At 42.0% G+C, this 20,915-nt stretch overlaps 1 protein-coding gene across 9 annotated transcripts in view; it reads right to left on the bottom strand.

Annotated features, from left to right (window-relative positions):
* The window catches only part of HERC1 (HECT and RLD domain containing E3 ubiquitin protein ligase family member 1), a 252,265-nt gene that overhangs the window by 22,877 nt on the left and 208,473 nt on the right, over positions 1-20,915 (bottom strand). For all 9 annotated transcript variants that reach the window (XM_027765801.1, XM_027765792.1, XM_027765774.1 and 6 more), the window contains 13 exons: positions 19,894-20,093; positions 19,360-19,465; positions 16,960-17,106; positions 16,520-16,621; positions 14,895-15,068; positions 13,214-13,507; positions 12,184-12,249; positions 11,894-12,019; positions 10,199-10,337; positions 5,629-5,810; positions 4,748-4,903; positions 3,603-3,725; positions 2,049-2,151 (listed from right to left, as the gene is read on the bottom strand). In XM_027765801.1, coding sequence (XP_027621602.1) covers positions 2,049-2,151; positions 3,603-3,725; positions 4,748-4,903; positions 5,629-5,810; positions 10,199-10,337; positions 11,894-12,019; positions 12,184-12,249; positions 13,214-13,507; positions 14,895-15,068; positions 16,520-16,621; positions 16,960-17,106; positions 19,360-19,465; positions 19,894-20,093 — 1,918 coding nt within the window. The remainder of the gene's footprint in view (positions 1-2,048; positions 2,152-3,602; positions 3,726-4,747; positions 4,904-5,628; positions 5,811-10,198; positions 10,338-11,893; positions 12,020-12,183; positions 12,250-13,213; positions 13,508-14,894; positions 15,069-16,519; positions 16,622-16,959; positions 17,107-19,359; positions 19,466-19,893; positions 20,094-20,915) is intronic.

Raw genomic sequence — 20,915 nt, 5'->3', positions numbered from 1 at the left:
TCTCCCATGACTAGAAGCTTCAGTCATGGTTTACTTCTTCCCCTTTACGCTTGCCGCACACACCCCTTGGTCATTACGGCTTGCCAAGAAGTTCCACAGAAGGCGACTTTATTGCCAAGAAGTCCTGCTGTGAATGCCCGGTTATAAACCTACTCACGACCAACTCCTACGTCCTATAACTTCCTCCCAGCCTTAGAGCGGAAGTCCCAGTCCCTGGAAGGGATGAGGAGCTCTGGGGGCCAAGGCAGTATCTGTGGCGTCATGATGGAGGCAGTAGGCAGGAGACAGGAGGGACCTTGCAGGGGCTCTTCCAGTAAGAGTGAGGCACCAGGAGGAACGTTTGTCCTCCACTGAGAGGGGAGTCTGTCTTTATAACAAAGTTGATGAAAGAGAGGCACAAAAGTAGCTAGTAAATGAGAGTCATGGTGGCCACTTGTCACCCAGAAAAAATAAACTTGATTTTGGCCCAGCAGTGGGGCACAGAGGTAGCATGCTGCTCTGTGGTACTGGAGCCACATGGACTGGGGTTTGCTTCCTGGGTCAGCTGGGACATGTGGGGTGTGCACATGTGCCCGTGATCCCAGCTGTTGGGGAGGCTGGGGCAGGGTCGCAGCACGAGGCCTCCCCGTTGGGAGTGCTTGCTCCTCTTGCTCTCTCATATGAAAGAAAGATCAATTTTATTACAAAATGACTCACTGGGGACTAGCAGTTAGTGTAATGGCTATGTCGCTGGACTCCCACGTAGTCGACCGTGGTTCAACTCCTGGACCCAGTGGCTTAAACTCACACCGGACATGTGTGCGTGCGTGCCCAAGATCACGAGAGGAGAATGGAGGAGAAGGGATTGCGGCGTGGCCATTCCCTCTGGGGGGTGATTTCTCGCTTTTTGTCTGTCTCTGTCTTTGTGGTGAGTGCACGTGCACTATAGCAAAAAAACTAAAAACCTCTCCAAAAAAAGAAAAAGATTCAGAGCACCTTTTCTTTTTTGCATAGGGTACATGGAGGTGGGGGGGCAGTGAGAAGAAAAGTGAGAAATAACTGCCCCAGAGAGATGGCCATTTCACACACAATCCCTTCTCTTCTATTCTGCTCCTGAGAACAGGAGCCTGGCATGAATTTTAAGCCATCAGGTCTAGGTTCCATTTTTATTTTTTTTAAGAGGTTTTTGTTATAGGGCGTGTGTGCTCGCCAGACAGACAGAGAGACAGAGAGACAGAAAGTGAGAAATCACCCCCCAGGGGAGACGGCCACGCTGCAATCCCTTTTCCTCCATTCTCCTCTCGGGATCTTGGGCACGCATGCACACGCGACCGTCATGAGTTTAAGCCACTAGGTCCAGGACTTGAACTGCAGTCGACTACCTGGGAGTTCAGCGACATAACCATTACACTAACTTCTGGTCCTCCTTTTTTTTTTTAAAGCGAGATTTTTTCTTTTTTTTTGAGAGAAATTTTTACTATAGAGTGTATGCACTTGCCAGAGAGATGGAGATAGACAGAAAGCAAGAAATCACTCCCTAGGAGGATGGCCATACCATAAAACCTTCTCTACTCTCTTCTTGGGATTTTGGGCATGCACAAATACACACCTGGCGTGAGTTTTAAACCACTGGGTCTGGGATTTGAACCACAATCGGCCATGTGATGTAACCATTATGCCATCTGCTGGTCCCTTAAGAGAGATTATTGCTATAGGGTATGCACGCTTGCCAGAGAGACAGAAAGCAAGAAATCACCCCCCAGGGGATGGCCAGGCTGCAATCCCTTTTCCTCCATTCTCCTCTCAGGACCTCAGGGCCCTGGACACATACTCACACGCACCTGGTGTGAGTTTCAAGCCACTGGGTCTGGGACTTGAACTGTGGTCAGCCATGTGAGAGTCCAGTGATGTAACCATTACACCATCTGCTGGCTCCCTCGGTTTCACTCTGAACCGTGGTCAGCCATGTGAGAGTTCAGTGCCTTAACCTCCATGCCACCTGCTGGCCCTGGCAAATGTTTCTATAATACATGTGTACACAAAACAATGTAGGCTGGAAAATGTCTTACCTTGGCCAAAGGTGTACACGTGGCCATCCTTGGTCAAAGCAACAGAAAACTGAGTTCCACAAGCAACCTTTTTAATTCCAATTCCACAAAGGACGTCGACTTTCTGCAAAATAAGTGTAAGTCACAGCTTTGAGAAGAGAAAAATAAATCTGGAATTGGCCTATTGGCATGTGTAAAGCTTTATCTTCCAATAAAAACATGACTGTCACCTACCCAATCCACCCAGATTCATATCCTTAGATGCTTTCTCCCACTGCTTTGCAAAATACCTGACTTTGGGGAGAGTGGTGTGCTAGGGTGGTATGACTAAAATCGCCAGGCTCCACATAAATTGGAAGCAATCCTCTGGACAGAGGCCAAAGAGAATCCCACGACCTCTCAAAGAACGCTGTGACATCATGGAAAGCCATGGCTGCTCTGTTAGTTTCACTTTCAGCTTTCAGAGGTGACAATGACTGCTTTACCTGCTTCCCAGAGACAGCTTTCCCGGCTCTCTGCATCCCTAGCTGAATATTCACGAGCTTAGCTATCAACATCACAGACTCTACAATGGGGAGTCTGGGGTTGAATATAAATTGCCTACTATAGGTCATGCTTCTTGTTAGATGTTTCAGGAAAATCCACATGAAAGAGCTGCATAGGACGTCTCCCACAGAGCCAAGAACCTACGTGAGGAATAAGCTTCTAAGTTATTCGTTTATGTGCTTGGATTTCCTTTGTGTGGTATTTTAAAAGGTGAAGCATGTGTGTATAATTTATGCTAATATTCAGCTGCGACGGCCGCTCCATGCAGAGGGTTACAGAGGACTGCTCGTGCTCACTCCCATAAGACAGTCGGGAGCGTTAAGGTTTGGATGATGGTTTATCCCCCCAGGTTCATGTCTCGGGATTCGATGCTCGGAGGTGGTAAGGCCTAGTGGGTGGTGAGAGATTGTGGTGACTGCATCATGGAGGCAATAATCTCACGAACAGATTAACAGGCCCAGTGCATTTTAGTCCTTTTGAGAGGGGGCTAGTTCTTGAGAGAGCTGGTTGTTACAAGATAGCTTTCAGAAGCTTTCTCTCTCTCTCTCGCTCTCGCTCTCTGCACAGGCCTAACACCCTCTAGGTTTCCAACAGTCATGCTGTAGAATGGCCTGATGCCAGGTCTACACCTTGATCTTTCTGTTGCCAGAACTGTGAGGCAAAATAAACCTCTATTCTGTCAAATTCTCCCATTCTCAGGTATTTCTGTTGGCAGTGCAAGAACGGACCAAGACACGTAGGTATGTTTCTCATTATTTCATCTACATGGGAGGTAGTCCTACAGTGTTCAGCTCACCTATGGAGACAGAAGCTCATCCTGCAGAATTTCACCTTCCAGTTTGGCTATTAATGGCTTATTTAAAAATCAAGATCCACACTGACAACCAAGAATATGCAAAAGATGTGTCTACACTTCATTATGAATTATCAGCAATACTAAATGAAAATTATTTCCAACTACAAAGAGTTACTGGTATAGATGAAAACCATTTACATTGTCTAAAAACCAAGACTCAAGGCAATACTGACCTGAGGTGAAGATTTTGCAGTAGAATTTCCTAAGCCTAACTTTCCATAGTCTCCATCTCCAAAAGCCCACACCATGGAACCATCTGCTGACACTGCCAAAGTGTGGTTTAACCCACAGGCCACCTGGAGAAATAGCAGGGTGCTCAGTAAAGCAAAGTCACACAAGACCTAAAACACACAGCCCTGTTTCTGGGACCTTTTTCTCCATGCCAGTGAAAAATGTGGCTATGTTTCCAAAGATTTTTACTGGCTTAACATTACAAATGTTAACCAAAATGTATCAACAAGAAATGATTCCTAAGGCCCACAAATAGCCTTATTCTTCAAAGTAAAATCCTTCAAATATCTGTGGTTAACCCAGATTCAGTATAAAAGAGGGGGAAAAGTACATTTAATTTAAAATCCTCATTCACAGCAGAGAGTCTAAGGAATGGTTAAAAAAATAAGACAAAAACAGGGACCAGCAGATGGCATAATGGTTACATTGCTGGATTCCCATGTAGTTGACTGTGGTTCAAGTCCTAGACCTAGTGGCTTAAAATTCATGCTAGGCGAGTGTGCATGCATGCCTAAGATCCCGAGAGGAGAAAGGAAGAGAAGGGACGGTGGTGTGGCCATTCCCCCTGGGGAGTGATTTCTCACTGTCTGTCTCTCTCTGTCTCTCTGATGAGTACACAAGCCCTATAGCAAAAATCTCTCAAAACAAAAAGAAAGAAAAGACAAAAATAACTTATCTCCCTAGGAGACACTCTCAGTGCGTCTATAAGACAGGGACAATCACAATGCTACCACCGATATTACATGTTAGCTATCCAACCCATGGCTCCCAGAGGAGCTCTCACCCTCCCCTCCCAATCCATACTGGTTAAAGACTTCACAGTAAGCTACATTAGTACTTTATGGAGAGGGTTTTGAAGGTATTCATATCCTGAATCAAGGGTTTTGCTTTTCACATAAACAAATAGGCTTAAAATGTAAATTTTCATTAGGAAAAAAAAATCATGAAAAATGATCCTTTAGACCAAGCCAAGTATACATGAGGTTAGTATAACTAGTGATCCTGGACTTCCTGAAAGTGTCTAAGTGTACGAGGAAGACCCGAGAAGCTGTGACCAGCTGGGGTATCTTAGTGACGTGTTCCGTGCCTGTCCGATCTGGTATCCCTCCAGCGCAGTCACTCTCTCTGGAAGCTTTTTGTTAGAGGTGTTTCCAAGGCCCAGACGGCCGTAGTCGCCATTCCCAAAGGTGAACAGTTTGCCGTCTGAGGTCACCACTGCTGAGTGCTTGAAGCCACAAGACATCTAAGACAATGAGGAAAAAATAAAAATAAGAGGTTTTATTAAGATAAAAAATGAGTCATTTCTGGATATGAATGTAGCAATAAACTTTACATTAAACTTTACAGATGACTCAGGCTTTCGAGACCAGTATATTCTACCTGCCCAAGTGGGTCTCCTATTCCCCTGGCTCTGACCTATCTCATTAGCCTCAGGGAAACCAAACAAAACAGCAGGCTGTGGAGAAACTGCTGCCACTCTTCAGCTGGGTGCAGATAACCCAGACTAAATGAGATGACAGATGGGGGACTTCTTCGTAAACTCTAAGGTGTTACGCACTTTTACCATATTATCTTAGATCATTAACTGATTTACTAGAAAAGGCAAATAAACTCAGCATTTGTAACAGAAATGAAAGACTGAAAGCAAAGCTTTCCGTTTATTGGTGTTTCGAGAACTACGTGGCAGGAGCTAAACCCCAGTGTTTGGTCTCATGGCCTACGGCACCCTCCCTGGGCCAATCTAGCTGACTCGGGAAAAAGGCCCCTCTAATACTAAAGTCCATCCAAACTCTGACAAGCTCAAGAATGAATCTACAAAAACAAAAACAAAAAAACACAAACAAACGAAACCAGTGGCTCTCGTATAATAATGTTACTATTATATTTCCTGTTTCCTAAATTTAAGAACCCTACTCAACAATTAACTTATTTACATTCAAAAGCAACATGATCCATGTCCTGCCTAACCTGCACCACTTCTTCTCCTTGCAGGGCCTCGATCTGCCTGGGCCGTCGCTGCCTGTCGCTGTTCCCATGGCCGAGTTTACCGTAGTCACCATCTCCCCAGCTAAAGACCTCTCCACTTTCGGTGAGGGCCATTGAGTGTCCATCAGAGCCACAGGAAGTCACCAGCTGGGTCACCACAAAGCCTGAATCAGAGCAGAACTCACAGTTACCACCAGGTGCTAAATCAAAATGCCTCAGAATAAAAAACCACCAAAATGATACTGTGGAAAGGAAAATATTTTCTTTAAATCAAATTTGCAGCCATAATCTTACAAAACTGGGAGTAGTCACATAAAATGATGATGATGACAAGGAAGAAAAGGAGGCTGACAGCAGCAGTTACAGTCACTGAGGACTATGTCCTGGCCACGCCCATACGTGCTTTACAAGGATTACCGTATTTTCCATATTCACACGTAACCTATGAGGAAGATAAAATTGGGGAAACCAAAGCACAAAGAGATCTCATAGCCAGTGTAAGGTTTCAGAGCCAGGGACCAGGAAGACCGGACAGAAACCCAGCCCATGTTCCCAGCTTCCTCACTTTTGGGCTATTTCTACCTGCATCTCAGAAGAGTAACTCAGAGCTTCTCAGGAAGCTACTCTGAGTTCATTGTCATTTGTATGCTTTGGCTTAAAAACCCTCAGGGATCTCCCTGTGGCCTTCAAAATCAGCAGGAGTTTGTTAGAGACAAGCTAGGATCTCCTGCAGTGGAATCTTAGAAGTATTCTATCTTTTTTTGTTGTTGTTATAGGGCTTGTAAGCTTGCTAGAGAGAGAGAGACAGAGAGACAGAAAGTGAGAAATCACCCCCCAGGGGGATGGCCACGCTGTAATCCCTTCTCCTCCATTCTCCTTTTGGGATCTTGGGCGCGCACACAAACATGCCTGGCGTGAGTTTAAGCCACTGGGTCTGGGACTTGAACTGCAGTCGACTACATGGGAGTCCAGCAACATAGCCATTATGCCAACTGCTGGTCCCAGAAGTATTCTTTATTTTTAAAAATAAATGTTACTGTGTATATTTGAGGTTTACAATATGATGCCATGGGATACAGGAAGACAGAGGTACACACAGCTACATGAGGGCAGTACAAGGCGACCACAGTGGAGCAGATGGACATCTGTCATCTCCTAGTGTCACTTTCTAATGTGTGCAACAAGAACAGAGAAACTCTTTTAAGAAGTATTTATTTAATTTTTTATTCATCATTATTATAATTATTTAATTTGCTACAGAGCATGTACACTCACCGGAGAGAGAGAGGAACTGAGAAAGGTGCCAGGTCTGGAACTTGAACCGTGGTTAGGCATGCAGGAGTCCAGTGCCTTAACCACCAAGCTACCTGCTGGTCCCACTGAACTGTTATTTAACAAAAATCCCTTATCTATTTCTTAATCTATATTGTTTAATAAGTAAACAAAAAACCTGATATTTTTCTTTGATCTTTTGCATTTTTTAAGTCTACACTTATTTCTGCTCTGTGTTTATTAATATTATTCAGTTGTTGGGAAAGTCATGATGTATTTTTCTATTTTTTTAGAATTATTTTATTTAATTTTATTCATTGTCATTGTTATACTTTATTTTTTTGAAGTTGACCAGAGAGAAACAGAGAGAAGGAAAGTGAGAAAGTAAGCTGCCAGGTCCGGTACTTGAGCCATAGTCAGCCATGTGGGAATCCAGTCACCTTAACCACCCTTCCACCTGCCATCCCCTCTGTTTTTCTAAGCAAAAATGCATTATGACTGTCCAGATGACCTAGTATTTTTTCCCTGCTACTATTTTTAGGTTTGGTTTGTGCTTACTTTTCTAGCTCTTTGAAGTGTATCATTAGGTTTATTTGAAATCTTCCTATTTTCTTGATGTAAGCATTTATTGCTATAATCTCTCTTAGTACTGTTTTAGCTGAATCCTATTAGTTTTGTTACATTGCATTTTCATTTTCATTTGTTTCAAGAACTTAAAAAAAAAACAGAAAAAGCACCCCAGTGGGGCCTAGTCGTAGCACAATCCGCCTTCCACCATTCTTCCAGCCCATCAGGACCTTGGGCATACTCACACGAGCACCCTGCGTGACTTTTTCCAGCTGCAGGAGCTGAGATTTGAATCAACATCAGCCATTTGAGGGATGGCTCCCTCTACACAGTGCTTAACTCCTATACTACAAGGCTGGTCCAGTTTCAAGACTTAAATTTTCCATCCTAATTTCCTCATTGACCCAACAGTCACTTGGAAGCATGGTGTTTAATTTCCATGTGTTTGTACAATTTCCAGTTTCTCTTCTTATTGATTTCTAGTTTTATTTCGTGTAGTCAGAAAAGGTACTGCATATTATTTTGATTTTTAAAAATTTGTTGAGCCTTGTTTTGTGGTCTATCAGATGACCTGTCCTGGACAATGTTCCAGGTACCAATAAGAAGCATGTTTTGCAGCTGTTGGATGAAATGTTTTGTAAATGCTTACTAGGGCCACTTGGTCTAGAGTGTAGTTTAAATCCAAGGCTACTTGGTCGATTTTTTTGTTTTGGTGATCTTGCCAGTGCTGATGGTGGAATACTGAGGTCCTAGTTATTACTTTATTGGAGTTTGTCTCTCCCTTTAGATGTAATAATATTTGCTCTATGTATGTGGGTGCTCTGATGTTGGGTACTGTTATATCCTTTCACTAAATTGATCCCTTTCTCATTATATAATGACATTCTTGTCTCTTTTTACAGTGTTTGACTAAAAGTCTGTTTTATTTGATGTAAATGTAGCTATTCCTACTTCCTTTTGGTTTCTGGTTGTATTGAATATTTTTTCCCACCTCTTCAATTTTAGTTTATCTTTACCAGTGAAATGAATTTTTTTTTTTTGGAGAGGTTTTTGCTATAGGGTACATGTGCTCACCAAACAGAGACAGACAGAGAGACAGAAAGCAAGAAATCACCCCCCAGGGAGGATGGCCACGCCACAATCCCTTCTCCTCCATTCTCCTCTCGGGATCTTGGGCATGCACACACATGCGTCAGGTGTGAGTTTTAAGCCACTGGATCCGGGACGCCAACCACGGTCGACTACATGGAAGTCCAGCAACATAGCTATTACACTAACTGCTGGTCCCTCTTTTTTTCTTTCTTTTTCTTTTTCTTTTCTTTCTTTCTTTTTTTTTTTTTTTGAGAGGTTTATGCTACAAGGTGTGTGCGCTCACCAGAAAGACAGAGAGAGACAGAGAGACAGAAAGCCAGAAATCACCCCCCAGGGGGATGGCGACACTGCAATCCCTCTTCCTCCATTCTCCTCTTGAGATCTTGGGCACTCACATACACACGCCCGGCATGAGTTTAAGCCACCAGGTCCAGGACTTGAACTGTGGTTGACTAATGGGAGTCCAGCAACATACCCATTACGCCAACTGCTGGTCTCCGTGAAATGAATTTCTTACAGGTAACATATAGTTGGTTCTTTTTTTGTTTAAAAAAACCCATTCAGCAGTCTATATTGTTTGAAAGTTTAATATGTATATATTCAAAGCTATTATTATTATTATTATTTTTTTTGGAGAGGTTTTCGCTATAGGGCACATGCGCTCGCCAGACAGACAGAGAGAGACATAGAGACAGAAAGTGAGAAATCACCCTCCAGGGGGGATAGTCACACCGCAATCCCCTCTCCTCCATTCTCCTCTTGGGATCTTGGGCACACACGCACACGCGCCCGGTGTGAGTTTTAAGCCACCGGGTCCAGGACGCGAACCGCGGTCGACTACATGGGAGTCCAGCGACATAGCCATTATGCTAACTGCTGGTTCCCTCAAAGTTATTATTTATAGGTGAGGACTTACTCCTGTCATTTTGTGTTCTGGTTGTTTTGCATTCTTTCTTTCTTTGTTTCTCTCTTATTGTCTTTGCAGTATGGTAGTACTCTCTAGTGCTAAGGTTTGATTCCTTTTTCTTCCTCATTTGCACATTTTCCCCAAGAGTGAGTTTTATAAGTCATGTGTTTTCAAGATGATAGTATCTTTTTGCTTTTAGGCATAGAACTCTCTTAAGTATTTCTCATAAAGCCAGTCATGCAAAGGTAAATTCCATCATTTTTCTTGACTAGGATTCAGAAGTGTTCTCTCTCCAAGTCACACAGAAATCTGACAGAGATGCCCTTTAAAGTCCTTGGGACATTTGCATGTTTTCATATAAACTGATTTTTAGTGATAATGAAACACATGCATGATTACTACTGCTATTAATAGTTGCTTAATTATAGTTTTGCAATTTTAAAGAACTGGTTGATAATCTTCAGTGGATTTCAAAAACATTTACTTATGTAGCACTGAATTCTAGCATTATGATAAATAACATGTAAATAATACAGATTAAAATATGGAAATTAAAGCTGCCTAAATTACACATGCCTAAATAAGAACTGAAATATATTTTAAAATCCTCTAAGATTTCATCGAGAAAAGGTTTGAGCAGAGTTCTAATAGAGGCACACATTCCTACAGTGAGGTCGTAGTTCTTGACCATTTTAAAATTAGGTACAACTTTACCTTGTAAGGCTGAAATGACTGTCAGTACATGAAGGTCATCTGAATTTCCTTGTCCTAATCTGCCGTAACTTCCTTCCCCACAAGCCAACACTGTGCCATTGGCCTGAATGACAAACGTACAATTCTGACCACATATAACCTAGTTACAGAAAGACAAAAATAATATATATTATCCTTTATTATTTAGTTTTAACATTTGAAGTGATTCCGTGTATACCAAGGGTACCTTAATCAATTATTTTATCCTTTCACTAAAGGGGAGGGGTTCCTATCAGTCTCTGATTACTATAAATCCACTAACTTAGCCAAGAGATGTATGAAGCCCACCTGACTATTCAAAATAGTCTAGAACCGTGCAATCTGCAGGCATTTCTGCCAGTCGTGTTAAGTTTAAATAATAACATTAATAAAACAGATGAAAGAAGAAAGAGGAGCAGATGATGGGGAAATATTAAAGACTGGGCAAGAGAGAAGCAGGGACTAAAGGGACATATACAAGAGAGAGTGATGCATTCTGGGACTAGCTTAGAGAATAACAGAAGAGAAGGCAGAGCTGTCAAAGAAGGTTTGAAAATATAGTATAGGGTGAGCTTCCCTACGCTGAAATCTGAAATGCTCCAAGACTTGAAATATGTCGAGCACCAACATAATGTCACAAATGGAAATTCCCACACCTGACTCTATGTGATGGGTTGCAGTCAAATGCTGCAATCTAAAATTATTATATAAAATTATTGGGTTGTTGGAAAAGTCATGACATATTTTCTATGCAAAAACGAGTAATGACTTTTCCAACGACTCAGTATCTTCAGGCTTTTGTACATACGGCATATATAAAACATAAATAAATGTTGTGTTTATACTTAGGTCTCATCCTCAAGATATGTAGGTAGTATTTACATGATATATATGCAAATATTCTAAAATCTGAAAAAAAATCTGAAATTTGAAACACTTCTGGTTCCAATAATAATTCAGATAAAAGATACTTGACCTGTACCATGATTATTAGATGAAGGGAATGATGTCAACAAAATCTGCAGGAAGATCTTAGGAAGTTTATGGCCCAAAGACAAAGAAAATAATGAGCCAGGAGTATCTTGTTTTTGTTTTGTTTTGTTTTGTTTTTTTCTTTTTCTTTTTTATGTTCTTTGACATAGGGAATATGTGCTCAGCAGAGAGAGATAGACAGACAGAGACAGAGAGAGGAGAATTGAAAAATCATCCCCCAGAGGGGAATGGCCAAGCCACAATCTCTTCTCCATTCTCCTCTTAGGATTTTGGGCACGCATACACACAGGCCTGGTGTGATTTCTAAGCCCCTGGGTCCAGGATTCAAACTGTGCTCAGACATGTGGGAATCCAGCCCCTTAACCACCACCTATCTGTTGCCCCAGGAGTATCTAAATTTCTACAGATACATTCTGAGTTAGCCTAATGCATTATGATGTTAACTAATTACACTAGGAAGCAAGGAAAATTTACAAATTCGTTAACAAAATTTCCCAAGTCTGATAAAAACCTTAGCAAGTTTTTATTTGGAAGTTACCATATACCATGGCTTCTTTAATGATTTAATGATTGCTCACAATAGTCTAGAGGAGATAAGCTTTATCCTCAATAAGTTACTGTCACAAAAGGAATTGGCATTGTCAGTTCCCAAGTTTCTCCTCCATTGCCGACCCTGACAGTTACCTGCTGGGCCTGTGAGAACGAGGGAGCTGCTGCAGGTACCATTACGTTTCTTCCAGCTTCGGCCAGCTGTCCGTGCCTGCCAGCGCCCCACAGGTAGACATCACATTTACCTCCCAGGTGCCAGTCCTAGAAAACCACAACCAGCTCAAAATTAGATTCATCATTCAAGCCAACATGTACCGAGTACCCAGTGTGTGCCAGCATGCCTGGAAGACACCAGTGCACGAACAGCATTTAGAAGGAAAGGGTTTACTGAGGACCCCCATGGAGTTATCTTCGTCTTTACTGACCTCAGGTCTGGAAGTTGCCCAAGACATAATCTGTTCATCCATGCCATTAATCCATTTACTGTTATCCTGCAAGACGAGACACATATCAGGATCAGTCCTTTTTAGACCTATCTTCTGTTAACCAACAAAGTCTTCTGACAACTAAGTCTTCCTCCCAAAAAGAACACAGTAATATTATGAGCAATTATGAGAAGTTGTATAATCATGTCAAACTTGATTTTGTGCATTTTAAGGTTCTATCTGTATAGCCTTGGTGGTTAAAGGTAACCACAGGTACAAGATCTGATGTCAAAAATGCCACCCTCATGAACTCCCTGTAGCTGTGGGGCAGGTCTCTTCACCCTGCTGAGCTTTAGTTTCCACTTCTATAAACTGACAGATTTGGTCCGAATGGACCCAAAAGTTACTTCCTAAATGAAGTATTCTGTGTTTAGATAATTTTCCTTGACTTATATTTGTTTCATATTTTGTTTATATTTGCCTACCAAATGTCCGTGCACACAAATCCTAACTAAGTAAAGGGCTGAGAGATCACGTGCTGGCCTGCAGCACCTCCATGATGGTTTCCACAGCTGGATCCTCTCAAATACAACCAGAAAGAAATGACAACTAGCACGGTCTTCCCTATGCTTATTTATGCTAATTAAAGGCATGATTGAAATGTCGAGGAAATTTGAATCTATATGTGGCATAAATTCACAAAATGGTCAACAAAAGAGGCTAAAATATATCCAATAAAATAGGAAAAAGCACTTATAATGTACCTAAGGAAAAAACATATGGAAAATAGGGACTATGCCACTGAGCGCTGGCAGGTTTACAGGCACTCCACAGTCACACACAATCTCTGTCACACTAGAGGCCTGCCATCAGACTAAAAATGACTATCTGAAAGAAAAAGATTTTCAGTTCATCTAAGGGCATGCTTCCAGCTATTCAAGCTAGTAAATACTTATTAAAGATCTGCTATGCACCAAAGGCCCACAATACCACCCCAGCTGCAAATGCCAGCAGCTCATATGACATTTACCATTAGGAATACCAGTTCGTCCTCTGGAACGGGCTCTAGATCTGGGACGGTAAAAGATTCTGGAAACTGCGCTCCATTGGTCAGGGCTTCGGCAGCTTTAATGGTGGTTGAGAAGCATTCTAACCAGGCCCACTCATTTGGATTCCAGGCCGCAGGGTCAGGGAGGCAGTTCTGGTGATGTGGCGGCACTGGGGGACTGCACAGCAGCTGGTCCAGGTGGAGGCCCACGGCCAGGGACGCCAGGCACTGCATGTAGGGGCTGTGGACAAGCTGGTCGCCGCAAACCACATGAGGCTACGGGAAAGCGCAGGACGTTACAGAAAGCCTGCACCACATGTTCTAAATTAATCCGCTGCATTTGAAAAAATATGCCTGTGGTCATATTTCTAAAGTTTACTTTTGAAGTCTTTGGCTTTGAAATAACTTTAGATTTATAGAGAGAGCTGCAGAGAGAATACAGAGAATCCCTATATACCTTTTACCCATCTTCCTCTAATATTATAATCTTACATAACCATGGCATATCTATCGAAACTAAGAAACTCATGGTGGTATGATTCTAACTAAACCACAGAACTTTATCATACTGCAGCTAGTATATTTTCTCAATTAAATAAATGAAAAAGCAGACAGATAACAATTGAGTCATGGAGACCTGCTCCCTCCCTTACTTCCTCCTTTTCCAAGACAATCCTGGTAGAAATCAAAGGCAAATCCTTCTTCCATGGCACTCCCAAATCAAGACAGAAAACTCTGAGATACTGAATGATTCAGAAAGGAAAGCTTGAGTAAACACATCAGTGAAATTAACTAGTGTAGTGACAGTTGATTATTAATGCAGCTTGGTAAAAAGAGAAGGAAGAAACCTTAAGAGCTCTGCTGAGGAACCGTACACTGTGACCACCGTGGAGGCTGAAGACAGACTACCTCAGGATCAGTGCCTGTACCATAGGCCCAAATCCCAATCCTTCGGTTTAGTACCTGTGGCCCTACCTGGTTTGACCTTAGCTCTTTTACTAAACTCCACAGATTCACCTGGTGGGTGGAGAGGTTAACTCTGTCATCCACATGCAGCTCTAGCCCGACTTTGGAATATAAAGCCACACAAACAGAAGGATATAGGGATCTGGGAACCAGCAGTTAGTGTAATGGCTATGTCACTGGACTCCCACATAGTCGACCGCGGTTCGTGTCCTGGACCCGGTGGCTTAAAACTCACGCCGGGCGCATGTGCATGCGTGCCCAAGATCCCGAGAGGAGAATGGAGGAGAAGGGACTGCGGCGTGACCATCCCCCCTGGGGGGTGATTCCTCGCTTGCTGTCTCTATGTCTCTCTCTGTCTGTCTGGCGAGCACACGTGCCCTATAGCAAAAACCTCTCCAAAAAAAAAAAGAAGGATATAGGGATCAGAAAGGGAAGGTGACACTGAGACACAGATACTTTAAATAGTTTTGAAGTGGATAAATAATCTGAAAAAAGTAATACAAACATTATACAAATTTGGGGGTTATAATAAGGAATAGGTTTAGGATTACTGAGTAACAGTCTTTATTAGACTCCGCCCAAATAGCCCCACCCATTTCCCTCAGATCTCACACTCTTAAAGGATAAACTCAAAGGTGCAATTCAGTTCCAAAGCCCGAGGTACTGGTGGGTCTCTGGGGTGAATGTGACAAGTTACCTTCTCATAGGCATACTGCTCCTGAAGCATCACGGGCAGCCGCTCCAGGAACGCTCTCATGCAGGGAGCCATGTTTAATCCCAGAACACCCTGCTGCTTCAGCGCTGTCCTGCAGGTTGCTAAAACGTGATTGGCAGCAGCCCATTCTGCTGTACAATTCACAACCAAAACATCCTGGTTGGAAAGAAATCGTCCACATGATAAGCTTGTTTAAATAAAAGATAAAAGATAATGCTATCACCATTTAACTTGAGTAATTTCTTCCAGGAACGGGGTTCATTATACACTTTTGCTTTTTGGATTTCTTACATCCAAAAAAGGCTATACTTTTAGTGCCTACAGAACTTCAAAATATCCTAAATGATGCCTAAATAAAAATAGGTGAATAAGAAGTAATCATAACATCTGTAAACTACCTCAGATTAGCTGATTCTTTTCAAGGAAACGTCAGTTATTTGCGATCTCACAGGACTTACAGGACAAGGCATTTATTAACAGTATATTTCAAAAGTCTGACATGGCCACAGTGATACTAGAAGCAGCAGTACTGTCTACTGAGTGCCACAGCTGCAAAAGCAGCAGCAATTCCTCCACCCTGGCTCTTTGGTTTATTCTACATAGGCCATTACTACCGGGGGCCTGAGTCTATATCTTATTTCTAGGGGGACTATCCATGGTTCACAGCTTATTTTAACATCATTTAGCCACATAAAATGTAAACCAGGCCCAGCTTGAGTGGCCCAGGCAGTCAGGTATCACTCTGGTTAACTTGGAGGCTGCACATGGGAACACCCAGGATGCTGACTGCCTAGAGGGCTGGAGAGAGGGATCGTGGTGCAACAGGGCCACGATGGAAGAAATAAAATCAATAAAACTTAAAAAATGTAAACCAAAACAGTACATGAGCATTTAAAAGAATTAGTTTTATTTATTTCCTCCATAAACAAGATAGAGAAAGACAGAGAGGGCCCAGTACCCCAGTAGGGTTTTAACATTGCAGTCCACGCCCAGCCTTCGGCCAGCCTCCAGATCATAGGCAAATGCAGCCCAGCATTCTCAGGGAGGTCTCTGGACTTGAACCAGGAACCTCCCACATGGGACTATCTCACAGAGCATTGTGCTTTACCACTGCACCCATCTGGCCCCCACTGGCTCTGATCTTCAAAGATGTGGAAAACAATAGTCTAGGGAATTATGTCCTATCATGTGATTACTTCATACTGGGACAAGCTGGTATTTTACTAGAATATTACATTTTAAAGTCAAGATCTGTTTTTGATTTAAACGTGTCTGAGGTGGTTCTTTGTATTTTTGAAAATCCTTCTGGTGTAGTTTAGTGCTATGTGAAAAATCACAGCAGAAAAGTCAAGATCTACTTTAAAAGTTCCAGTGGAAATCAAACAACTTAGTAGTTAATTACCTTCTCCAAAGTCTGGGATATGACAGAAAGTCTAGACTGTAAATCAGAAGATCTGAGTTCTAGTTCTTTTGCCACTGAATAGTTGCATTACCTTGGACAAAAAATCCCTATGGATGTAAGGTCTTTCCTCCAAAAAACAGGTGCTTAGACTATAATTTCTTAAGTTCCTTACAGGCTTGCCCCCCAGGATTTGCTATAGTATTACCTTCGATCTGTTTGAGCAAGCAGCTACTCCAACTTCTGGAATCCACACTGTGGTCTGAATAGCTCCAGAGCCTATCACGACCGTTTGCAAGACAGAGCCATCCTGCAATGAGACAGATGTATAAGACTCATTACTTAACTTCAGGCACCACTGGCATTTCATACTTACACTTTACTTTCACAAAAATGTATTCTAAAACCTATACTCTAGATAAATTCTGCATCGTCCAACTGCATAACTCTTACCCACTTTTCTGGGCCTACCTGACTTTAAAAATACGTGTCAGTAAGAAAAATTAAATGGCAAAGGATTCTAAAAGGCGCTTTAGTACTTAAGATATGATCACAGAAAATATTCCTGGAGTTGGCTAATTTTTATCGAATATATTAACATTAATGTAAAAATACTGTTAATCATAAAAATAAAAGCCATGCTCTTACCCTTAAAGACCAAATATTCATGAGCCCCCCTAGCCCTCCAGACACTAGGGCTAACCCATCAGAACTAAAGGCAACGGTCCGGACAGGGGTGATGTGTCCACGCAGCTGATAAACGCACTTGGCTCCTGCCGATTTCCTATATCCATCCTGCAATATAGTATTTTTGACATGCATTAACGTTAGAACCATTCACAGGTTCCAGATTTACAACATTCTTGAAAATTTTTTATTTCAGTATATAATTGAGGTGGGGAGGGGAGGCAACTTCTCTTGCAAAGGTTAGCCTGACTGAATAAAAAATAAAATATCAATCTGATTCTCTTTTGCTGAGGCTTTTATCTTTTTTGGATACAGATCTACATTACTTTTTTATTTTTCAAACTGGCAGAAAAAGACTATATTTTAAAGTCCTAATTACACCTTGGAGACAAGAAAATTCTGACTTCTACTCTAAAAAAAAAAAAAAAAAAAAAAATTGCCAAAGGTCTATGTTCTTACCAGAGACAGAGAGAGGGACAAGGAGAAAGCACCCCCCATAGGGCATGGTCATGCCACAATCCCTTCTCCTCTATTTCTTCCTCCTTTCAGGATTTTTGGCCTTCATGCACAAGGGCCCAATGTGTTTTTCAAGCCACTAGGTCTAGAACTCAAACTCATGTGAGATCCAATTGCCCTAATCACCAAGCCTCAGGCTGGCCCCTGACTTCTACTTTTTAACCACTGTTTTAATTTAAAAATTTTAGTTTTATGCAATACTCATTTTTTTCTTTGTTTTTTATTTATTTAGAGAGAGATTTTTGCCATAGAGTACGTGTGCTTGCCAGAGACACAGAGAGAAATATATATAGAGAGAAAGTGGGAAATCACCCCTCAGGAGGGATGGCCACACCATAATCCCTTCTCTATTCTCCTCTTGTGATTTTGGGCACACAGGCACATGCACCTGGTGTGAGTTTTAAGCCACTGGGTCTGGGACTCAAACCACAGTTGACTATGTGGGAGTCCAGCAGCGACCATTATGCCATTTGCTGCCCCCCCCCTTTTTTTAAATAAGAGAGATATAGGGCATGTGCACTTGCTGTAAACACACACACAGAGAGAAAGTGAGAAATCACCTGGGGTGATGGCCACACTGAAATCCCTTCTCCTCCATTTTCCTCTCGAGATTTTAGGCATGCACACACACGTGCCTGGCATGAGTATCAAGCTGGAAATCTGGGACTCAAACAGCAGTCAGCCATGTGGGAGTCCAGCACCCCAACCACCACACTACCTGCTGGCCCCACAATTTTCATTTTATAATCCTTGAACATCTGTGAATTGCACATGCTGACTCTAGAAATAGGTTCCTTTTTGTGGTTGTTGGCTGATAGATCTGTCACATGGTGTTTAATCTGCATGCTAAGATGAATATTCTAACATTGTTTGTGCTACTTCCTAGCACAAAGAGCAAACCACATTTATCTTCAGTGTTCCCACATCTCATTTCTGTGATGTTTCCCTATTAGTGAGCCGGCTGCTCCTCCCTCTAGCCTTCACCTCTTTCGACTCCCTGCCCTTCAGTACCACCTTCCTTCTAGTTATAACGGAGCACAACACTAGATGTACTCATTTACCCAAAGTTGGTGTGAGGCATAATTCTTTCAAGGGCATCTGTATCTCAGACAAGAGGGAAAACAACAAAGCTTGCACACTGGTAGCTCAGGGATGCCACTAAATTGGTCACTCACTATTTTAAAGAATTTTAAGTCAGCTGCCACTGTTCATTACTGGGACATTTTACTTAAACACTGGATTTCTGGCTTCTACTAAAAAAATGTACACACACTGGTCACAACAAACTCTCAATTCTGAAGGGTGATAATCAGCTCTGAGGCAGCTGTACCCTTAATATGAAGCATGTGTGCGTTTTGCTTTTTTGTCTGTTTTTTATCCTCCATACACCTTTCAACTCCCAGCTTCATGAATTTGTTACTTGTCTAGATGGCTCTGTGAGTAACTAAATTTTTAAGCTCTCTTTAAGATAGAGGAATCATTCTTCATAGGTGGCGTCCTGGCACTGGTAGGAGATACCCTGGATGGACGTGCCCCGCGGTGCTCCAATTTCGCGGCTTTACCTTCGGACTGGTCTGCCTGTGTGGATGATATCTACTACTACCCTAATGATCACCAGTCAATATGCACTGAATATCTCACTTCAGCAAGCAATGATACCTCTGACTTAAAAAAAGTTAAGCTAATTCAGACAGAGCTCAAAATGTGACCTTTATTTACATTGCCCTAGTGACCTTGCCCTTTGAGATATGGCAGTATCTTAGTGACTAAGACAGAATTACTCTGATGGCTTACACCAGCTACCATTTCAGGTAGATGAGGGTTTCGAGAACACCAGAACATTACCTGGCAATTTGATTCCTGGTCCCACCATCCTTCTGAACTCGTCACACTCATCTGTGTGGTGTCTTGTGGAATGCGCCAAACACACACTAGGCCACTCTGACAGCCACTTTAAGAAAATTGATCACATAAAACCAAAGGGTGTCAATATCCAGAAATAAAAATATTTCTATAATATTATATCAATTAAGATCTGAAATAACTAATATAATATTATTTTTAAAACATATTTGTAGTAGGTATGTGATAATCACTAGAAATACTGGGCTGCTGGCAAAGTCATGATACATTTTTACATAGAAAAATACATGATGCCTTTTCTGACATCTCAGGACAACTGAGATGAATATTCTAACATTATACCTAGATAAAGAGACTGCACATCAGGTTTCACATCTGAGGTTGCCTTATAGTGTTACACAAAAGAACAGTTAATGGCAATTAACTAGTAATTACTGAGACATCACCTTTCATGCAAATAGCAGTCTATACTGATCTAAAGCTGAAGACACACATACACACAAATTCACAACATACGTAGCCATCAGTAACTGTGGCTTGGATCCTTTCCCTGGAAGGCTGCACCAAGCAATGCCATTTACAATAGACGGATGGCAGAGTGAATGCAGACAGCGCCAGCATCCTGAAATAGGGCCCCAGAGCTTCACGTTTTCTTCTTTGGCACACGTCATAAGAATATGACCTGTTGGGTCCCACTTCATACTAACAAGGGTATCCTTAAATGACAGGGGAAGAAAAAGAAAAAAAATTACAGTAGTGCTTACTTCACAAATACTTAAAATTCAGTAATTTATGACCTATACTTCTATAACTCCTTTTTTTTTGGGGGGGGGGAGAGGTTTTTGCTATAGGGCACGTGTGCTCACTAGAAAGACAGAGACAGAGAGACAGAAAGGGAGAAATCACCCCCAGGGAGGATGGCCACTCCATAATCCCTTCTCCTCTTGGGATCTTGGGCACACACACACACACACACACACACGTGCTCAGCGTGAGTTTAAGCCACGAGGTCCAGGACTCAAACTGCGGTCAACTACATGGGAATCCAGCAACATAGCCATTAAGCCAACTGCTGGTCCCTTATAACTCAATTCTTTTGAAATCAACATTTTTTGCAAAGACACTGCCATATCACTCCCAATCACTAGACCTAAGCACCCCTTAGTATAGTCTACATTATATAGACTGTATGTATCCAATGTAGTCCAAGCTCAATAAATGTTAGTGGATTCAAAAGGGATATGTAACCTTTCATTAGTTTTTGCATTTATTAAGTTATTTGTATTGACTGATAATCACTATAGTATGAAAAAGAAGAAACTTAAAAAAAAAAAGAAAGAAAAAGAAAGCACTCCTGGGACAGCTGGTGGCATAGGTAAGCTGGTTGGATCCCAGTTCTGATTTTTAAAAACCCTCTTCCACACCTTCTAACCCCTGGTTTTATACGTTTATGTTCCTTGCGTAGGTGCCCCAATAAACACCTGAACAGGCAACCTCTGTTTAAGGTAAGAACTCATTCTTTTTTTTTTTTTTTTTTT

This window comes from Tupaia chinensis, unplaced genomic scaffold (assembly GCF_000334495.1).
Source record: "Tupaia chinensis unplaced genomic scaffold, TupChi_1.0 Scaffold000063_1, whole genome shotgun sequence".
Classification (NCBI taxonomy): domain Eukaryota; kingdom Metazoa; phylum Chordata; class Mammalia; order Scandentia; family Tupaiidae; genus Tupaia; species Tupaia belangeri.
The sequence above is the reverse complement of the archived record's forward strand: the minus strand, read 5'-3'. Positions and strand labels throughout refer to the sequence as shown.